This window comes from Gopherus evgoodei, chromosome 4 (genome assembly GCF_007399415.2).
Source record: "Gopherus evgoodei ecotype Sinaloan lineage chromosome 4, rGopEvg1_v1.p, whole genome shotgun sequence".
In the NCBI taxonomy this organism is placed as follows: domain Eukaryota; kingdom Metazoa; phylum Chordata; order Testudines; family Testudinidae; genus Gopherus; species Gopherus evgoodei.
The window spans coordinates 148,339,651-148,359,681 of NC_044325.1; the positions used below are offsets into that span (position 1 = coordinate 148,339,651).

The following is a 20,031-nucleotide window of genomic DNA, read 5'->3' on the forward strand; positions in this document are numbered from 1 at the left end:
TTTTTTTTTACCAATTATTTTGTGACCAGTGTAATTAATGGCTTAGGTCTTTGCAAGTTGATGAGTGGTTCTAACATTCAGCATGCCAAGGATTACACCAGGGAAGATAAAATAGCCACTTAATCTTATGAGTAAAAGAATGAGGAGTTAAAAAAAAAAATCAGTGTAATGGAAATGAGGTTCATTTACTAACAGAGCTGTTCACATTGTTCATTGGAGTAAAATTGACAAGTATTTTTAAAAGATTGAGGTTAAACAAGATGGTATGCAATAATGAATCATTGTAATCCTCGCTTCAGGAGTGCGTTAATCACGCTTATGTTAACTAAAACTTCCTTGTTTGCTAGACTTGTGTGTTTTGAACATTTCTTAATTAGCATGACCAGTTTGCTGGATTGCTTTGAAAGTTTAGTTTTTTTGCTATCCAGCATTGTTTACTCACTGGAAGACTCATGCAGTGGCAACACTACATTCCAGGCTCTATGATAATTTACATACTTAGGTCACATTCGGAATTATGAAAGCAGAAATGAATTCATCTAATAATAGAGTACAGGCATACAAATGACTGAAAAGACTGAAATAAATTTGATCCAACTCAATTATGTAATAGGTGGTCAGAAATCAATATTGCTTTGTTAGTGACGACATTAATTACTAAATTTCCAAGAACATTCAAGAGAAATTAAGGAAATGATACATCATCATAATGGTGGCAGACTATATACAGCTATTCCACAACCCCTCAAAAAACTCAATTAATATTGCTTGGCCCAGGTCTTCACACTTGCTGTGAGCCTGACTGATTTACTGTACAGAAATTGGTGAACATTTTTTTCTCACGTCACCTCATCCTCCAGCTTTTATTGTCTGTCTTCCTCTCTTATCATAATTTCTAATTTCTAAAACTATCTTCCTCCTAAAATCATAGCATGATGATTGATGCTCCCTCATTACCTCCAGTTTTCATCTTTTCAATGGTGTGTGACTGTATGCTGATATAGCTCAGCATGCTATAACACTATCTTATTCTTTAAATAATACTGCTTTATAGCAAGTTACATACAAGTCATTTTCATTATAATAATGGTTTTGCCTTATCTTTAATTGCTTCTCATTAGGTAACTCCTGGCAGGCGTAACTTTGCTTTCAATTAATGCTACACATTGTGAAATTAGGAACACCCACATGTATGAATACCAGTACTGCAGAATGGAAATCACTGATCTAACAAGTGAATAATTTGTTTGAGGAAAGAAACATTGATTAGAAAACTCATTAAAAAAGGACAAAAAAGTCCGTTGAGCTGTGTGAATAGTATGAGTAAAATACACCTCTCCTTTCCCTGTGAAATAAGGAGACCCTAGTAATGAAGTCAACAGGACCTCCTTTTCTACAGGTTCGGAGGTGTATTGATACGGTATGTGGTTCTAGGGGTATAGTATTGCAGCTCTGTAAACAGCAAAACCAAACTCCAGTCTGATCACTACCATGTCTCCAAGAACAAAAAGCCCAAGATTTTAAAAAATGAGGTCTTAAACTTAGGCTCCTAACTCAGTACTTAGCCACCAAATAAGTGACCTGATTTTCAACAATGCTGCTCACTGAGAAGTTCTCACTGACTTCAGTGGAATAGGCTGGGGTGCTGAGCACCACCGATAAATATCCCAAGGAAGTAATTTGCATAGCAAGACCTTTTCAGTCTGTGTGACTTCCTGTTATCTACAAAATTCACTGGGATTTATGTGCAGTTCATTGGCATATCAGAGACGAGGCACCAAACTGACCAAATCACTGTATGACCTCCTGTTTTAAAGGATGATATGCATGATGAGACACATCCAGGAAGGTGAAAGAGGAAATATTTGCCATTTCTTTTTGGTTAAGTAGAAATTACAATAAAAACTCAGGTTCACCAATGAATCTCATTTGTTTTTGGGGAGTAAGTCTCACTGAAACCTCATGCTAGTGGGTGGGTGTTCTTCCGCACTTAATTTATCTTGTACTGTGGACTTCAAAAAAAACCTTTAGTTAAAATGAAGTAATTCAGGGAGTTGAAGTGAGTTAAGTTGATATTGAAAACTGTTTCAACATGTGTTCCTTCACACACCTAATGTTTCCATCACACAGGATAACGTTCAGTTTGTGTCATCAGTCTGTGTACAAGGGGCACATGTTGCATGGTATCAAACTGTTTTTAATTAGTATTGTATAACACCTACATTCTCATCAGAACATTTACTATAAATTTTATGAGATGTCTACCGGCAAAAGTTAAATGCTAATTTTATGTGAATGAGCTAGCAAACAAGCTAGACAAAACTGTGAGATGAGAAAGTAATTGTAAATTTAAATTTTCATAAGATTATACCTCTCAATCTAAAGTGCTGTCATATACAGAAGTAGTGTGTTGGGGGATGGGGATCAAAGGCTTATGAATGTTTCGTGTCAATATTTGTCATATGGGCACAAAAGCAAAGTGAATATTTTATTTCATAGACTCATAGGTCAGAAGGGACCAATATGATCATCTAGTCTGACCTCCTGCACAAGGCAGGCCACAGAACCCTACCCATCCACTTTTATAACAACCCCTAACCCAGGACTGAGTTATTGAAATCCTCAAAATTGGTTTGAAGACCTCAAGCTGCAGAGAATCCACCAGCAAGCGACCCATGTCCCATGCAGCAGGGGGAAGGCCACATCTTAGCCACATTAGAAAATTTAAATCTAATGGAATTCTTGACAAAGTGATCTTATGCTGAAGGGCAGAGGCTATTGTCAATTTGTTGTATCTTGCATATTGAAATACCATAACTTTAAGCCATTTGAATGTTTTGAATTGATTATTGACTTGAAAAAAAAAGTCCATTTGCCTTTATTCTTAAGATATTTCCACTTTCTACACTCAATATAAGATTAAAAGGCTTTTTCATTTAATAGATGCAGCTAAGATACATGTCAAAACATGTAACTGAAGTTGAAAGTTTTCATCATGACTAATATTTAAAACTGTTCTGGATTCATTAGAAATGAAGTTTGTCAAGTATCCCATGTACAATGTTATATGAAAAAATATATGCTTGTTGCCAGAATGTCAGTTTCAGATGATTTAAAGGTTGTGTGTGGAACCCTGAAACTAAATAGCAAGATAGTCTATTTCCTCATCTTTTGTCAGGAGACTCCATTCCTAGGGAAGTAGGAAATTTTTACATAACTAACAGGATTCTGGACTTGACTTAGCAGGTAAATAAATCACTCATTAGCACACCCTCTCAAGGTAAAGTTAATTAAAAGGCCCGTGTACTACTTGTAGAAGTACCTGAGATGTTTTGGCTTCATTGGCTACCATTCCTATGGCTTTCATTGTATGTAAGCTTGTCAGCATTAGCAGTTATAGGAAAGATTTGAAGATGACAATTGTAGAAAAATTTGAACCATTTTGTATTTGCTGTTGTTTTTCACTTGTCACTTTAGCAGATTATCAAAATTCTAAAGAGTATGAAATGGATGTAGAATTAACTATTGTCTAAGGCAGTGCATAACCTACAATCATCTGACAAGTTGCCAAATGAAGTTCATGTTGTTTCTATTGTAACGATCAAGTTGTATATTTCTTATTTACTCAGGAATTTCAATAATTTGTATAGATTGGAAATTAAACTTTTTTTTAAAGTTACACTCCTAAAATGAAATTTGCTTCACCTGCATTAAAAACCCTTTGCAATCTGGTTTTATGTTGGTGAAATGAACATGAGCTGAGAGGAAAAATCTACCCTCAACCTAGGTTCAGGCCACCAGATTGCAGTGCAATGTACTCTCCTTTCTAAAATGGCTACTATTTAGCCTATATGCTGGAATTATAGTCTTCATTCCTCTGCACTATTTGTGTGGAGCGCTAGGGCTGCTAGCCACAAAGATCTGGCCACCCCTTGCCATTTTCTGTACTGGCCTATGAGAAGCTAGTGTAGATACCCCTTCACAACATGCAGACAGTGCAGAGGTCCTTCTGTGCAGCCTCTCAGCTTGCAGCTTCTGCTGCACAGGGCCATTAGGTGCTACAGAGACACGTGAAAGGACCATCTCAGCAGGATGAAATTTGCCCTATTTGTGTAGTTCGATACAATTAAAAAAAAACGAAAAACCAAAGCTATTCCATGCTGTTTGAGTTTTATAGGAAGCAAAAGGCATCAGATAGTGGGGGAGTAGCTCCTTTATGGATTTGTATGACTTGTCCAGAAAAACAGCTATGATCATAAAAACGTTAGGAATATATATGAATAACTCAGCGCAATGAGCAATTGTATGTGTGTTAATAATGAAATCTTAAAATGGGGACTTGTGGTGAAGGTGCAATTGTAACCTGAATAATAGAAGCAGCGGAATGGTGAACCGCTTTGCTTTGTTCAGACTGAATTTGGACCATTATATGAATGTATTGTAATTATATATATTGATGAGTCTTTGGTCATTGCAAACCATAATATAGAAAGTGTTAAGACTTGTTGCCATATTAGTGAAAGTTGGGGACTGAGGAGTTGATAACACTGAGAAGTTCTTAAAATTGAACATATCAGAATTACCAGAGGTAAGTTGCAGCATGGTTATACTGCATCGCTTTCTTGTCCTTTAAACCACTTCAAAGCGATTCCCAATGTTTGAAAGCATCGGAATGTGAAGGGATGTTGACTTGTTTTTCCTGGACATTGCTTTTTAAACATGATTGATTCATTATTTTCCAGTTGGAAAAAGGGATTCATATAACTGGTTAGTCATAAGATTGGCTTTCATAAAATCAAGATCCTGCTGTATTGGGATTTGAATGTTAGTTCTTAGGAAGTTTAACTCTGGTATCAAAATTCCTTTTTGGATGTCCATCATAACAGTAGATTTAATAAATTCATGAGGGCTTCTATTTCTTGTTAAAATATCCTCTCTTATTCCTACATAATTTATTGACCTAGTTTCACATGCTGCAATGTTCACTTTCATGAGAATGTTCTGATCCTTTATCTTGCCAGAGTGGCACTGTAGCTGTGCAAAGCTTCAAATAACCACTGTTTCTTTTTATGTTGAATTCTGCAAGAGATAGTATTTTGTAAACCAACAGCACTAGACAACCATACAACAGTTTCTTCTCTGTCTTTTCAGGCACTACAAGGGCTCCCAGGGATGGGGAGGTCCCAGGGGTGGACTATAATTTCATTCCTGTTGAACAGTTTAAAGCTTTGGAAGAAAGTGGAGCCTTGCTAGAAAGTGGAACATATGATGGTATGTTACAGAATTTGAACATGTGTACCTACAATCTTTTATAAGAATGGGAATAAAGACCTGGAAGAATTTAATGGCATTAGTGTCCAGTCTTTTTGTTTCAGGCTTGGTCTAAATTAGGAACTTATGTTGGTATAACTACTTCACTCAGAGGTGTGGAAAATTCACAACCCTGAGTGACATAGTTATACTCACCTAACTCCCAGTGTAGACAGCACTGTGTCGATAGGAGGGCTTCTTCTGTTGACATAGCTACCACTTCTCAGATGGGTGGAGAACCTACGCTGATGGGAGAAGCCCCCTGTTGGCATAGGTAGCGACTTCACTGGAACACTACAATGATGCAGCTGTGCCGCTGCAGTATTTTTAGTGAAAGTCCTAAATTTGGATCCTTGTACTCATGAGGCGTAACAGTGCTTTGCAAGGGTAGGGAAGCAATATTATCTCCATTGTATAGATCAGATAATTGTGGACCACAGTGGTTGTCTTGTCCCAGCTCACGCTGTGATAGTGACCCAGTATTAGAACCCATGTGTCCTGACCTGTGTTCAGTTCACTTTAACACCTGTTTCTTTTCCATATCATGGTGCTTTTCAGAGTCATTCTAAAAAATTTTATGTATGTTTTTGGTTGACTTTAACTTTAAATATATTTGTGGTCATAGTTCTGGGTTTTGTGTGAAAAGTTTTCTGTAGCTTTAATTTCTTGCTTAAGAGTTATTAAATATATTATAAATTATTCCAAAGGTTTCTACTTAGTAGTCCACTTTTGTCTTTTCTGCTTTTAGTATTAGCTACAATATTTGCTAGAAGCTATCCTAATTAGTTGCTGACTTTATTTTTATTACTGTTGTAGTGGTTTTTGGTGTTTAGTCATTTTTAATTAGTGTCTCAGGTGAGGATGTTTCTCTAAATATATGATTTTTAGCTTTCGTCACTAACACCTGACTCTTTCTGAATTAAAATGTAAATACAGTAGATGCCGGTTAATAGCAATCCTGATTCTATCAACTTCCAGTTAATGGCAACATGTTGTTGTGAACTAATCCCATCCTATTAACATCAGTGTTAATGGTATTTGACTTTGCCACAGTATGCTACTTAGTAGCAACTTTTTTTTAAGAAGGGCCCACCTGCAGGTTGGTTTGTGCATCTGCAGTCAGGGAAGGAAGTGCTGGGGCCTGCCTGTTTTGGCTGCAGCCCTGCAAACTGCCTGCAGTCAGTATTTATACCATCCATCCCAGTGCTTCTTTTTTGGGCTGCAGCTGAGCAAACCTGCCTGCTCACAGGGACCACACAAGACATAAGGGTCTGCAGGCTGGAAGAGAAGGCTATGGGCAGGGCATTAGCAGGGAGTGGGCTACAGCCTGGATGCTGGAGCTGCACAGTACCTCTCCCTGCAGTCTCTAGGCTACTCCCTGCCAGGGTACTGCATGCAGGGGAGGAAGCGCTGGGAAGCAGAGAGCACTGGCCCTCTAGACAGCACAGGCTGAGCCTTCCCACCCACACCTGGTGCACCCGGTGCAGAGGGGCAGGGCCCTGGGGTGTTTCTGGGCAGGCCCAGTCCTTGTACTATGTCAGGGCCTGGTGCAGCCTCACTGCCAAGCCTCTGTACTGGGGAAGGTGGGGGCTTCAGGTTGATCTCCCACCTCAATGCAGCCAATGGCCTGTGCTCCCCACTGCCATGCTGGAGCCACATTTATTTATTGACAAATACAATTTTCAGAAATTTGCAGAATTTTAAAATATTGTGTGCATAATTTATAATTTTTGGTGCAGAATTCCCTCAGGAGTAAAACATGTATAGACATACAATACTGCTTCTTTTGGTGGAAAAGTTGAAATCACAACCTTACCATGTGATCCATCCTCGTCTTAATTAAATAGCTGTGAAAACACATGTGATTTTGTCATAGCTAGTTCTCTGACTCAGAGAACTTGTCTTGTACTATTGGCCCATTTTTAACACTTCTGCATTCTGACATGAGCTCTCCACAGTTGATACCCTTCTGGACATAGTAACCTTTTTCCAAGCTTTCTGCACACTGTACCAATGTTCTCCATGCATATACGTAGGATTCAAAGGCAATCTGATCCACATAGCCCCTTATGTCCTGGAGTCCAGCTGAAGTCAACAGGAGAGCCTACAGATCTGCGGATATCTGCTTTATATCCTCAGATGGATGCGGATCCAAATGCCCTATCTAGAGGCCTGTGTATGTTTGCGGATTGTGGGTTGGATGCGGATACAAATTTTGTATCCGCTCAGAGCTCTAATCAACACAACTACACAAATCCGATTACAGAATCAAAGCCTGAATTAGGAAATTGTCCAAGCATGCTAAGTCCTTTAATTAGCATCACACCTTTTGTACTTGTAATTATAAATTCTTCCCTATTTGGATGTAAAATCTCTTTAATATTGCAGATATTTTAGACAATAATCTTAGTTGTGTCCTTGTTTTCCCTTTTAATTGAAGTTTGTGTGTATTTCACCAAGAAAAGCCGAGTGTGGCCGGCTCCCATGGGTCCTTCAAGCTACTACATGGTTTCCTTCTCTTCTCCTGTGCACACACATTGTACTGCCATGGATCTTTCTCTGCACTCCCCCACTTTCTCCAGAGGCCTCTTCTCTGCCTGCTATCCTGTTCTTCTGGGTTTTTTTTAGTTTTTACACTTCAGGCCATCACAGTTAAAGCTTGCTGCCGTGGTTGCTATTGGAGTCTTCTCTCTCTTTTGCACCTCTGTTCATACTAGGGAACTGAGAATATTCAGCCAGTCTGGGAATCTAAGGATAGGAAGGAAGGAGTAATTGTAGTGCGAGTAGACATATGCCTGCTAGCTTTAATTTAACTAGCACAGGTAACAATGACAGTGTAAACATGGCAGCACGGATCCCAGCATAGGCCTGCAATCTGAGTATGCCCCACAGTTCCCCAGTGGACTTGTACTGTTCTGAAGGCCATGCCTCCATGTCTTCACGGCTGTTGTTACCTGCACTAGCTGGATTTAAAGCTAGCACTGGTAGGCCTACCTACTGTTACAATAACACACTGATTTGTGGTGTTGACACATCTTAAGTGTCTGCCTGTGTGTGAGTGGTTATGGTTAAAAACTATTCTAAACACAGGGCCGGTGCAAGGATGTTTCGCACCCTAGGCGAAACTTCCACCTTGCACCCTCTCCCCCCTCTGCGCCGCTGCCCTGAGGTGCCCCCCCCATGGCAGCTGTTCCACTCTGCCTGGAGGCACCTCTCCCCCACCCCACGGCAGCTCTCCGCCCTGAGGCACCACCCCCCACAGCTCACTCCTGTTCCAAGCACGAGCACGCTGTGGCTGCTTCACTTCTCCCGCCTCCTAGGCTTGCAGCGCCTAAGCTGATTGGCGGCGCAAGCCTGGAAGGCGGGAGAAGTGAAGCAGCCACGGCGTGTTCGGGGAGGAGGCGGGGCAGGGGTGAGCTGGGGCAGGGAGTTCCCCTGGGTGCCGCCCCCCTCTTACTTGCTGCAGGCGGCCCTCCCTGCGCTCCTCTGCCCCAGCTCCCTCCACCTAAATGCGGAAGAAAATGGCGCCCCCCAAATCCTAGTGCCCTAGGCGACCGCCTAGGTCGTCTAAGTGGTTACACTGGCCCTATCTAAACATGGGGCAACAGGAAGCAGTTAACATTAGAAATATGTTCTAATATTTTGTTAAACTGTAGCTAAATTATCATGAGTTTATGGTGGTCAGACCGGGCTTTTCTCTTTCGCTGTGAGTTACTAACGTTATTTTTCCTGTTTCCACCCTGAGCAGGAATCCTCAGTCACTGGCTAGGTCCATTAGGAAGATGAAAAGTATTAAAGTATTTAATTAGGCATAGAACTAACTAAAGTATAGGAGTGATATGGTTAATATCCTTTTGCTCAAGGACCAGGCAGGCGTGGGCTCTGTTCTTGAAGATAAAGGTACAGTAGCTAAATCAGTGTCTCAGATGTACACCCTTTTTTATAGAACATCCATAACCTAGCTCCTCTAAGTTTTCTTCTGGATTGAAATTTGGTGTTGAAGGTTTCTGATCAGGAACAACTTTTTTTAAAATATATAAAATAAAAAATATAAAGTTTTCACAATATATTTAAAACATCCTTGTTTAGGTACCCTTAACTCAAATAAATGATTTTTTTCCCCAAGAAAAATCTGGCATGCATATATTAAAAATATATATATGAAAACTAAAGTAAAAATGCTATTTTTATGCATACACATTTTCCACTAGAAATATTTGTATTAATATAGATTATGTACACTTCAAGTGATTACTTCAGTGACTAAAGCTTCTTCAAGAGTAAACAGTCTAGAATTTGTATTAAACCTTCTCTGTGTAAAAGATGATGAAACTTGTAAAGAATTGTGATTGATTGGATGTTTTCTTGAGACTTAATTCTTCCCTAATATGGAAAAAAATAAATAAATGAAAAGGTATATTACTATTAAAATAACCAAAAGAAGGAAATTTTTTGAGCAGCTCTCTAAGCCAAGCTCTTTTGAGTGTGCTGTGGTTTTGCTGCCCATACAGTATGCACAATTGCCTCAGCAACTAGACTTTAACAAGCCAGGCTAACCCAAAGCTTTCACCTTAACTCCCATTTTTAGTTGAAGCCTGAAAGGTATTTGAATATATAGGGGATTTTATTTACTATTTTATGCAGTCCAAACAAAATCTGTCTACCAAATGTTAACCCAGCAGGAGCCCTGCTAAGCTCTGTGCTCAACTCCCTAATTAAAATTACATGACTAATTAAGAGGAGAAAGCCAGTTACTTAAATTCTGTTTGAGCATTTATTTCATTGGGAAAAAAATGCTGATCCTTTGAACTTGTACAACATATTAGAATCAAAATGTTTTCAGTTTTCTCAGGTATAATTCAGTATTGCATTGATTTATTAATTGCTTTATTAGGTAAGAAAATTATAAGCTGAAAACATAGGATTACAGCTCTAAGAAATCATTTTTTAAAATTGCTTTTGTGCAAATACTTTGTGTTTCAGCACAAAATGAATTTACTTTTTAGCTTCAACCTGCCTACTGGCTGCAAATTACTCCAGATTAGTTAATTACTATATGCTGTACATTAGAACAGAAATGATTTTGGTTTTCAAGGTAATCCTCCACTTTACTCCTACCAGGCTCTGCTATAAATCTCATTCTGGAGCATTAGTGAATGCAAGGTAAAACAAGTCAGTCTCTTGATTTGGAAGCCTGTGTAGAGCAGCCACTTTGGAATTAAATGTGTTATACCCAGATGCACAATAACAGCATTAGCAGAAATACAGTGTAGCTATAAATTCCAGGTTTTGAGCATTCATCGGTTACTGATAATGCTAATGTCTTAAGTAGTGAAGTAAATTACCTTTTCATTCATGCATTTCACAGAACTATGTTACAGTGGCAGTAGAATATGTACTGTGGCTTGAGTCATTCCTGTGATTGTAAAGATCTTTACCAGATATCACTGATTCTGTTTTGTACCGTTTGTTTCTTAATGCCAGGTAATTTCTATGGTACACCAAAGCCTCCAGCAGAGCCCAGTCCCTTTCAGCCAGACGCAGTGGATCAAGTTCTTTTTGACAATGATTTTGATGCAGAATCCCAGAGAAAAAGAACAACGTCAGTCAGCAAGATGCAAAGAATGGATAGCTCTCTCCCTGAGGAGGAAGAGGAGGAAGAAAAGGAAGCGGTTAATGGGAGTGGAGGTGCAGGTCAGTTACAAGGGGAGAAATTCCTGACTGCAGTCAAGATTTTTAATCAATCAAATTGTTACTGACATTGTCAAATTAACTTGGGTAGGAGCACTGTCACATGATCCAAAAACTAGGTAAAGGAATGTTCAGAGCAAGTGATAATGAAGAACAGTGCGTTGAGTCTGGAACAAGGTGTCCAGTGGAGTGTTGCAAAGATTAGTCTGAGATCCTATTATTTTTAACACCTTTATTATCTCAAAAGGGGGACAACCAGCACATTACATTTGCAAATTGTGCTGCATCTAGGCATTTCTTGGAAGTCACCCATTCAAGTACAGATCTGGCCTAGTCCCGTTTACCATCAGAGCGCAGGTGATCTGGCTGCAGTCCATATTAATTTGTCACAAATACAGAATTGTAAAAGTGAGGTTATTGGCAATGGTTTCTAAACCGAAGTGCTTAAATTCACACTACTAAAAACCTGCTGCACAATTGTTTTCCTCGTATCACTCGTGGTTCTTGTACCACAGTTGGGTCTTGATGCACTGAGAGGGATGCTGATGTGGATTCTCTAATGAGCAGTACAAATGCTATTCTCTTTGATAGGAAATGCAGTAATTAGTCTACCTAGATGGGTTCCAGTGCTGTTTTTTCAGCCTAGGCTCAGACAAGTATGAGGTTAATGCTGTTTGGCAAGGGAAGAACAGAACTCAGTGTGTTCACTTCAGTTTTTTAAAGTTCACAGCAGAAAAAAATGTAGTAGAAAAATACAGATAAAATAGAGTGGTGTTTGGCATTCTCTCGTTGTAAGCAAAAGGGGTGGTTCTGTGTGAGCAAAGCAGCATGAAAATCTTAACTGTAACCCTTTGCTTTTAACAACTTCAGAAAACAGAGAGAGACATTCAGATTCTTCTGACTGGATGAAGCCTGTTCCTAGTTACAACCAGACAAGCAGCTCCATGGATTTCAGAAATTACTTGTCAAGGGATGAGAGCCTAGAGCCTCTACCCAAGAACTGGGAGATGGCCTACACAGACACAGGCATGGTCTACTTCATAGAGTGAGTAGAAGTTTGTATCTTTATAGATTTAATGTACCTTCCAGAGATGCATGAGCTCTAAGAGTTTCTAGTCATAGTCTCTATGGAGATTTCTGTTGATTTGTGTATATCTTCCTCCCTACCCACTTTTTATTGCTGAGGCCTTTGCATGAAAATATAATCTTCTGGCTTTGAAGTCGCAGTCTGTTCTCACTCCATGATCTTCACTAAATGTCGCCAGTTTTGTGTGTTTGATTTCGCAGTGGCTCCTGTGAAGATTATTATAATGTCACTTAGAGAGGATAGTGATGTTGATCTGAGGAATAAGCTGCAAGAATTTTTATTTTCATATATATCTATATCTATCACAGAATCCCTACTTGGTGTTGCCAGCATTTTCATCCAAGTAGCTTTTCCTTTCTGTCCATCTTCATAGATGGATATTTGCACAGGTATCTTAGCTACCGTATATAGGGACTTCAGTATGGTGTTCATTTTCATGGGGAAAATGCAGATGAGGAAAGAATCCATGTAAATACACAAAACACTATCATACTAATAGTATCTAAATAAATTAAGTGTGAAAGCACAGTAGTTCCAGCTACAAAGTCAGTTAACTTATTTATGATGTGCATTCTGTATCTCACAGAATGCAAAGCTCAGGTTCTGTGTTGTTAGCTGGATAAGGGTCTAATTTTATGCGTACTTTTACTCTGCAAAATTTCATTGTAATCCATGGGATTTCCCTTATTCTCTCTGCTCTGCCTGCGATCTCTGGTATGAAATCGAATGTGAAAAGCAGCTATTAGAATGTGTAATAGTCTCTTTCATGAATTTTAAAGCATCAGACTACACTGATGGCTAAGCATAGGCAGAAGTTAAGGGTTTTTCCCCCCCAAGGTGAAAAGTATCAGATATCCTCAAAATGATTTTTTGTAGTTGCTTCAATGGTAAATGTATGGAAGGCTTTGTCATACTTTGTACACAGAAAAAAAATATTGGATGGAGAAGAACTTTATGCTGAGACTGTGCTGCCTAATGCAGATTTATAGAACAGAGTTAGAAATCCCTGAATAAATGAGTTTATAATCACAGCATCAATAGACCTGAGATAAAACCTGCTTTCTGGATAACTCTGCTCACTTACGTTACTGTGTTATCTCAGAGTTAACATGTACCATATGTTCCTGCAGTGCAATGATAAGTACTACTTGTCATGGAAGAGCAAAACCAGTAGTCTTGCAAACTCACTGGAAATTTCTTATGTGCTTTGGTTCAGAGTGGTGGTAGCCTTTACATCTGCATTCATATTGTGACTTTTAAAAATATCGGATTTCTGGAATACTTATGTGTATTAACTTTTTAACAACTATAAGATGCTCTTTTAGGCCTTATCAGTTTTTCTCCATTACTTTTCCCATGACTCTTTTCATGATCAACCTATTTTAGAGGTGGTGTCTGACACCTTATTAAAGTGCACAAAACTTTTCCTATCTGTTCCCCATAATTAAAATTTTAAAACCAGGTAAAGAAAACGTTTGTATTTTTGGGTCTGTTCTGATGAGAACCAAAAGGGACAGGTATATTCAGTGTCCTCTTATTTCATTAGTTCTGTTCTCTACTTACAAATACATCTCCACAGTTCTTCAGAGCTCTTGAAGTCAGCTCCATGCACAAGTTGCATTGGCTATTGAGATCTGATATTTTTTGACAGATGAAACCTAGGCTTACCTCACTCCCAGCAAACCTGCTACTTTTAGAATGAAACTGTGTAGATTGTGGCTATAAACATGTACCTTTTGAAATATTTTTGAGTGCTAAGAAACGTTTGTACTGCTTTAACCTCCCATGTCACAGTGGTACAGAAGAGCCTCAAGTATGTTAGCAGTAGTTATATTTAAGTGGTACCTTTCCTAGGTCGTATTTTTTATGTTAGAGGTGATAACAGCAGGTATGCTGACTGAGAGACAAAGATTTGCATGTGGAAGGAAATTTATGAAGAGAAGTCCAAAATATAATAGGTTAAATCCCTTCCTTGGGAGTCTTTTTCGTCTCTCTCCCTTTATCTCCTCCTGTTTTTCTGCTCCTGATTGGGTTGTCCTATATTCCGCAGTCACAACACCAAGACAACCACTTGGCTTGATCCTCGACTCTGTAAGAAAGCCAAAGCTCCTGAAGACTGTGAGGATGGAGGTGAGATGTTCAGAATTGTCTGTCTGCTATATGTAATGCATGTTTGGATATTGTTTTTCCTGCTTGAAAACTAGACTCAAGTGGTGCCCAATTAGCATGTTATCAGTAGAGTTTATGAAGGCATGAAAGGAGAGGGAAGTAAACAAAGTGAGAGGGGATACCCTTGTGGACCAAAGAATTGATCCGAGGAGGAATAGTGGAGTAGGAACCAGATTAACGGGTGATGCTGGTGGTAGAAGGTCTGTGCACGCCGGGAGAAAGAAAGTCATTGATGCTAAACGCCAATTAAAATGTCTGTACACTAATGCGAGGAGCCTAGATAACAAGATGGAGGAACTGGAGCTACTGGTGCAGGAAGTGAAACCGGATATCATAGGGATAACAGAAACCTGGTGGAATAGTACTCATGACTGGAGTACAGGTATTGAAGGCTATGTGCTGTTTAGAAAAGATAGGAAGAAAGGCAAAGGTGGTGGAGTAGCCTTGTACATCAATGATGAGATTAACTGTAATGAAGTAAGAAGCGATGGAATGGATAAGACAGAGTCTGTCTGGGCAAAAATCACACTGGGTGAAAAAGCAACTAGAGCTTCCCCTGAGATAGTGCTTGGGGTGTGCTATAGACCGCCGGGATCTGATTTGGATATGGATAGAGACCTCTTTAATGTCTTTAATGAAGTAAACATAAAGGGGAAATGCGTGATTATGGGAGACTTCAACTTCCCAGATATAGACTGGAGGACGAGTGCTTGCAAGAATAATAGGGGTCAGATTTTTCTGGATGTGATAGCGGATGGATTTCTTCATCAAGTAGTTGAAGTACCTACGAGAGGGGATGCCATTTTAGATTTGGTTTTGGTGAGCAGTGAGGACCTCGTAGAAGAAATGGTGGTAGGGGATAACCTTGGTTCGAGTGATCATGAGCTGATTCAGTTCAAACTAGATGGGAGGATAAACAAATGTAGATCTCGCATTAGGGTTTTCGATTTCTCGAGGGCTAATTTTAAAGAGTTAAGGAAATTAGTTAAGGAAGTAGATTGGACGGAGGAACTTGCAGATTTAAATGCGGAAGAGGCCTGGAATTACTTTAAGTTGCAGCTGTGGAAATTGTCGGAAGCCTACATCCCAAGAAAGGGGAAAAAAACCATGGGCAGGAGTTGCAGGCCAAACTGGATGAGCAAGCAACTCAGAGAGGGGATTAGGAGAAAGCAGAAAGCTTACAGGGAGTGGAAGGAAGGCGGGATTAGCAAGGGAAGCTACCTTGGTGAGGTCAGAACATGTAGGGATAAAGTGAGGAAGGCTAAAAGCCACATTGAACTGGACCTTGCAAAGGGAATCAAAACCAATAGTAAAAGGTTATACAGCCACATAAATAAGAAGAAAACAAAGAAAGAAGTGGGGCCACTATACACTGAGGATGGAATGGAGGTTAAGGATAACCTAGGCATGGCCCAATATCTAAATAAGTATTTTGCCTCAGTTTTTAATAAGACAAGTGAGGAGTTTAGCGATGATGGAGGGATGATAAACGGGAATGTGGATATGGAGGTGGATAGTATCGCATCTGAGGTAGAGGCCAAACTTGAACAGCTTGATGGGACAAAATTGGAGGGCCCGGACAATCTCCATCCGAGGATATTAAAGGAACTGGTGCGTGAAATTGCGAGCCCGTTAGCGAGAATTTTTAAGCAATCGATAAACTCGGGGGTTGTGCCGTACGACTGGAGGATTGCTAACGTAGTCCCTATTTTTAAGAAAGGGAAGAAAAGTGATCCGGGTAATTATAGGCCTGTTAGCTTAACGTCTGTAGTGTGTAAGATCTTGGAAAAAATTTTAAGGGAGAAAGTAGTCAAGGACATAGAGGTCAATGGTAATTGGGACGAACTGCAACATGGATTTACTAAAGGTAGATCGTGCCAAACCAATCTGATCTCCTTCTTTGAGAAGGTGACGGATTACTTAGATAAAGGAAATGCGGTAGATCTAATTTACCTCGATTTCAGTAAGGCGTTTGACACGGTTCCGCATGGGGAACTGTTAGTTAAATTGGAAAAGATGGGGATGAATATGAAAGTTGTTGGGTGGATAAGGAACTGGTTAAAGGGGAGACTCCAGCGGGTCGTCTTGAAGGGTGAACTGTCAGGCTGGAAGAAGGTTACTAGTGGAGTCCCTCAAGGATCGGTTTTGGGACCGATCTTATTTAACCTTTTTATTACCGACCTTGGCACAAAGAGCGGGAATGTGCTAATAAAGTTTGTGGATGACACGAAGTTGGGGGGTATTGCTAACACGGAGAAGGACAGGGATACTATTCAGGAAGATCTGGACCACCTTGTGAACTGGAGTAAGAGTAATAGGATGAAATACAATAGTGAAAAGTGCAAGGTCATGCACTTAGGGATTAATAATAGGAATTTTAGATATACGTTGGGGACGCATCAGTTGGAAGCGACAGAGGAGGAGAAGGACCTTGGGGTATTGGTCGATAGCAGGATGACTATGAGCCGCCAATGTGATACGGCTGTTAAAAAAGCAAATGCGACTTTAGGATGCATTAGGCGAGGTATTTCCAGCAAGGATAAGGAGGCGTTAGTACCGTTATATAAGGCGCTGGTGAGACCCCATCTGGAATATTGTGTGTAGTTCTGGTGTCCCATGTTTAAGAAGGATGAATTCAAACTGGAACAGGTCCAGAGACGGGCTACTAGGATGATCCGAGGAATGAAAAACCTGCCTTATGAAAGGAGACTCAAAGAGCTTGGCTTGTTTAGCCTGGCCAAAAGAAGGCTGCGGGGGGATATGCTTGCTCTATATAAATATATCAGGGGGGTTAACGTTAGGGAGGGAGAGGAATTATTTAAGTTTAGTACTAATGTAGGCACGAGGACGAATGGGTACAAACTGGATATTAGGAAGTTTAGACTTGAAATTAGACGAAGGTTTCTAACCATTAGGGGAGTGAAGTTTTGGAACAGCCTTCCGAGGGAAGTAGTGGGGGCAAAAGACTTATCTGGCTTCAAGACTAAACTTGACAAGTATATGGAGGGGATGTTATGATGGGGTAGTTTAATTTGGGCAATTGATCTTGAATTATCACCAGATAAGTCTGCTCAGTGGTTTGCGGGGAGATGTTGGATGGGATGGGATGGGAACTGAGTTACTGCAGAGAATTCCTTCTTGGGTGCTGGCGGGTGAGTCTTGCCCACATGCTCAGGGTTTAGCTGATCGCCATATTTGGGGTCGGGAAGGAATTTTCCTCCAGGGCGGATTGGCAGGGGCCCTGGAGGTTTTTCGCCTTCCTCTGCAGTGTGGGGCATGGGTCGCTTGCTGGTGGATTCTCTGCAATTTGAGGTCTTCAAACCAGTTTTGAGGATTTCAATAACTCAGTCCTGGGTTAGGGGTTGTTATAAAAGTGGATGGGTAGGGTTCTGTGGCCTGCCTTGTGCAGGAGGTCAGACTAGATGATCATATTGGTCCCTTCTGACCTATGAGTCTGAGTCTATGAAGTATTGCTCTGGTAATTGTTTCAAAGACTTCATTTCTTCTTTGCCATTTGGGACTAACCAGACAGATGAATTGTACACCTCTACCCAGATACAAAGCTGTCCTCGAGAGCCAAAAAATCTTACCGTATTATAGGTGACGTTCCATTATATTGCACTTGCTTTGATCCACTGGCATGTGCAGCCCCCCTTCACCTCCCCCCCAGAGCACGGCTTTACCACATTATATCTGAATTTGTGTTATATTGGAGTAGAGGTGTACCTCCAAATGCAACCTGGAATAGGAGTTTACTTGTGCTCTTGCTTCAAGGTCAAGTTAATCTGAAACCAAATAGAATTCCTAATAAATCGGATGTTTTTGCCTGTTTACCAACCAAAACTAGTCCTGAGTCCTGTGGAACTGGCTATCTAGCTACTTTGACTTGGTTCATGAAGGGACTTTCTGTGGGATTTGGTAGTAATGAATCCTTAAGCACTTTGGAAAGTCCTTTCCTTATGCATATTACATATTTTATATCAAGTTCATCTTCAGGGAGATCTGGGACATTCCTAAGAATGTCCTCTGCACTGATGGGAGAATTAGGTCATTTGGGGGTCTTCAGATAATGCTATTTGTGACTGTCTGATGTCCCATATGGAGTCATTTCCAGGGTTCTTTACAATTCGATAAGATCTATCACTGCCAAGACAGAAGTTTCTGCCTGAAGTTTCTAATTTTTATTCTTTCTACATCATACCCTAATGGTTTCAGAATAGAGGTAAGTGCCTGTGGCTTGGCAGCAGCAGTAGGATGACTGGGCTTGAGAGTGGCTTCAGTATATTTTCACTGGAACAATGGAGTTTAAGTGAATTGTGGATACACACGAATTCTGGAGAGCAGAATGACACATTACTTGGTTCTAAATTTGCTATAACTACTGAGAGGAAAGACCTGGGCATCTTTGTAGACAGCTCAATGAGCACCGTTGTTCAAATGTGCAAGGGAAAAGCCCTCAAATACTAGAATGCATAGATGATGGGCTACAATGTAATACTAAAAGTACAGCCTTGTCACTTTATATCAGTGGTACACTCTCACCTGAAATACTCTTCAGTTTCCGGTTGAGAGAGAAGTGAAATTTTGATAGAATAATGGCAAAGCTTTTGAGGATGATGTGGGAAAAAATTAGGGATACAATAAGTGTACAAAATAACACAGTAAATAAAAGGTAAATCAGGTGCTCCCTTTTACCCACTGTCATAATACAAGAACAAGGGTATGTTGAGTTAAATTGAAGGGGGCAGATTTAAAACTAATAAAGGTAAATACAATGTATAATTAAGCCATGAAAAACTCACTGCCACAAGAGATTATTGGGACCAAAATCTTAATAAAATTTTTACAAGGATTGGACATTTGTATGAATGAGAAGATAGATTTTTGTTTTTAGAAGGGATATAAATACTCATGCTTTAAATCATAAGCAACCCCTAACTAAGTTTAGGAAGAAACTTCATTGTCTAATAAGAGATTTCTGTACTATCCTCTGAAGCTTCTGGCATTGGTCATTGTTGGAGGGAGGATACTGGACTATGAGGACTGCTAAGATAAATGGTAGTCCCAAAGTGAAGGGATAGAAGAGCCTTTGGACTTCATATGAATTGACCCTTAATTGGGCCAGGTGCAGGAGGTGCAAAACAAGCTACAAGGCTTGGGAGTGAAGTGAATTATAGGTGGCTTTATTGTAGGAGTATTTTAAAATCTCTGAAGCAGCTGCACGTTTTAAGCGTCAGTGTCGTCTTATTTCCATTTAGGGGACAGCCATAAAATATAAATAGTTTATAATCAAGATAGGCATCTGTATTAGCAAGTTTGAAAATAATTAGCCTCTCTTTAGATGCTAAAAAATACATTAAGATTTTTAAAGAAATCCTTACACTCTCCTTTCGTGTCCCTCTGGCATCTCCACCCTGTCTAAATTAATTTGGCTTAAACATTTCCCTGTTGTCTGGTTTCACATGGATAATTTTTCAACAGAAGTGCAAGTCCCTGATATGTGAAAGTGCCCTAGAGAATTCATTTTGCCTAAGCTGTCTCATGTCTCCCTATGATGGCAGAGCTTAAACCTTCACTAAATAAAGCTTAAAGTGGGCTGAACACTGACAGAATTTTACTGTTTCATAAAATGACAGACGTGTTTGAGAATCATAATCTAAGCAGGGTTCCATGGTTAAAGTGCTTGTCAGTCATGCTTTTTCTTCAAGTGAAATCCTATCAGTTAACTAGAGAAGAAGTAAAAGCCAAGATGCAGTACCAAACTAGCTACCTAA

At 39.9% G+C, this 20,031-nt stretch overlaps 1 protein-coding gene across 4 annotated transcripts in view; it reads left to right on the forward strand.

The window, feature by feature from the left end:
* The window catches only part of MAGI3 (membrane associated guanylate kinase, WW and PDZ domain containing 3), a 235,891-nt gene that overhangs the window by 121,785 nt on the left and 94,075 nt on the right, over positions 1–20,031 (forward strand). For all 4 annotated transcript variants that reach the window (XM_030561749.1, XM_030561750.1, XM_030561751.1 and 1 more), the window contains exons 3-6: positions 5,152–5,271; positions 10,795–11,004; positions 11,872–12,046; positions 14,139–14,218. In XM_030561749.1, the coding sequence (XP_030417609.1) occupies positions 5,152–5,271; positions 10,795–11,004; positions 11,872–12,046; positions 14,139–14,218 (585 nt within the window). The remainder of the gene's footprint in view (positions 1–5,151; positions 5,272–10,794; positions 11,005–11,871; positions 12,047–14,138; positions 14,219–20,031) is intronic.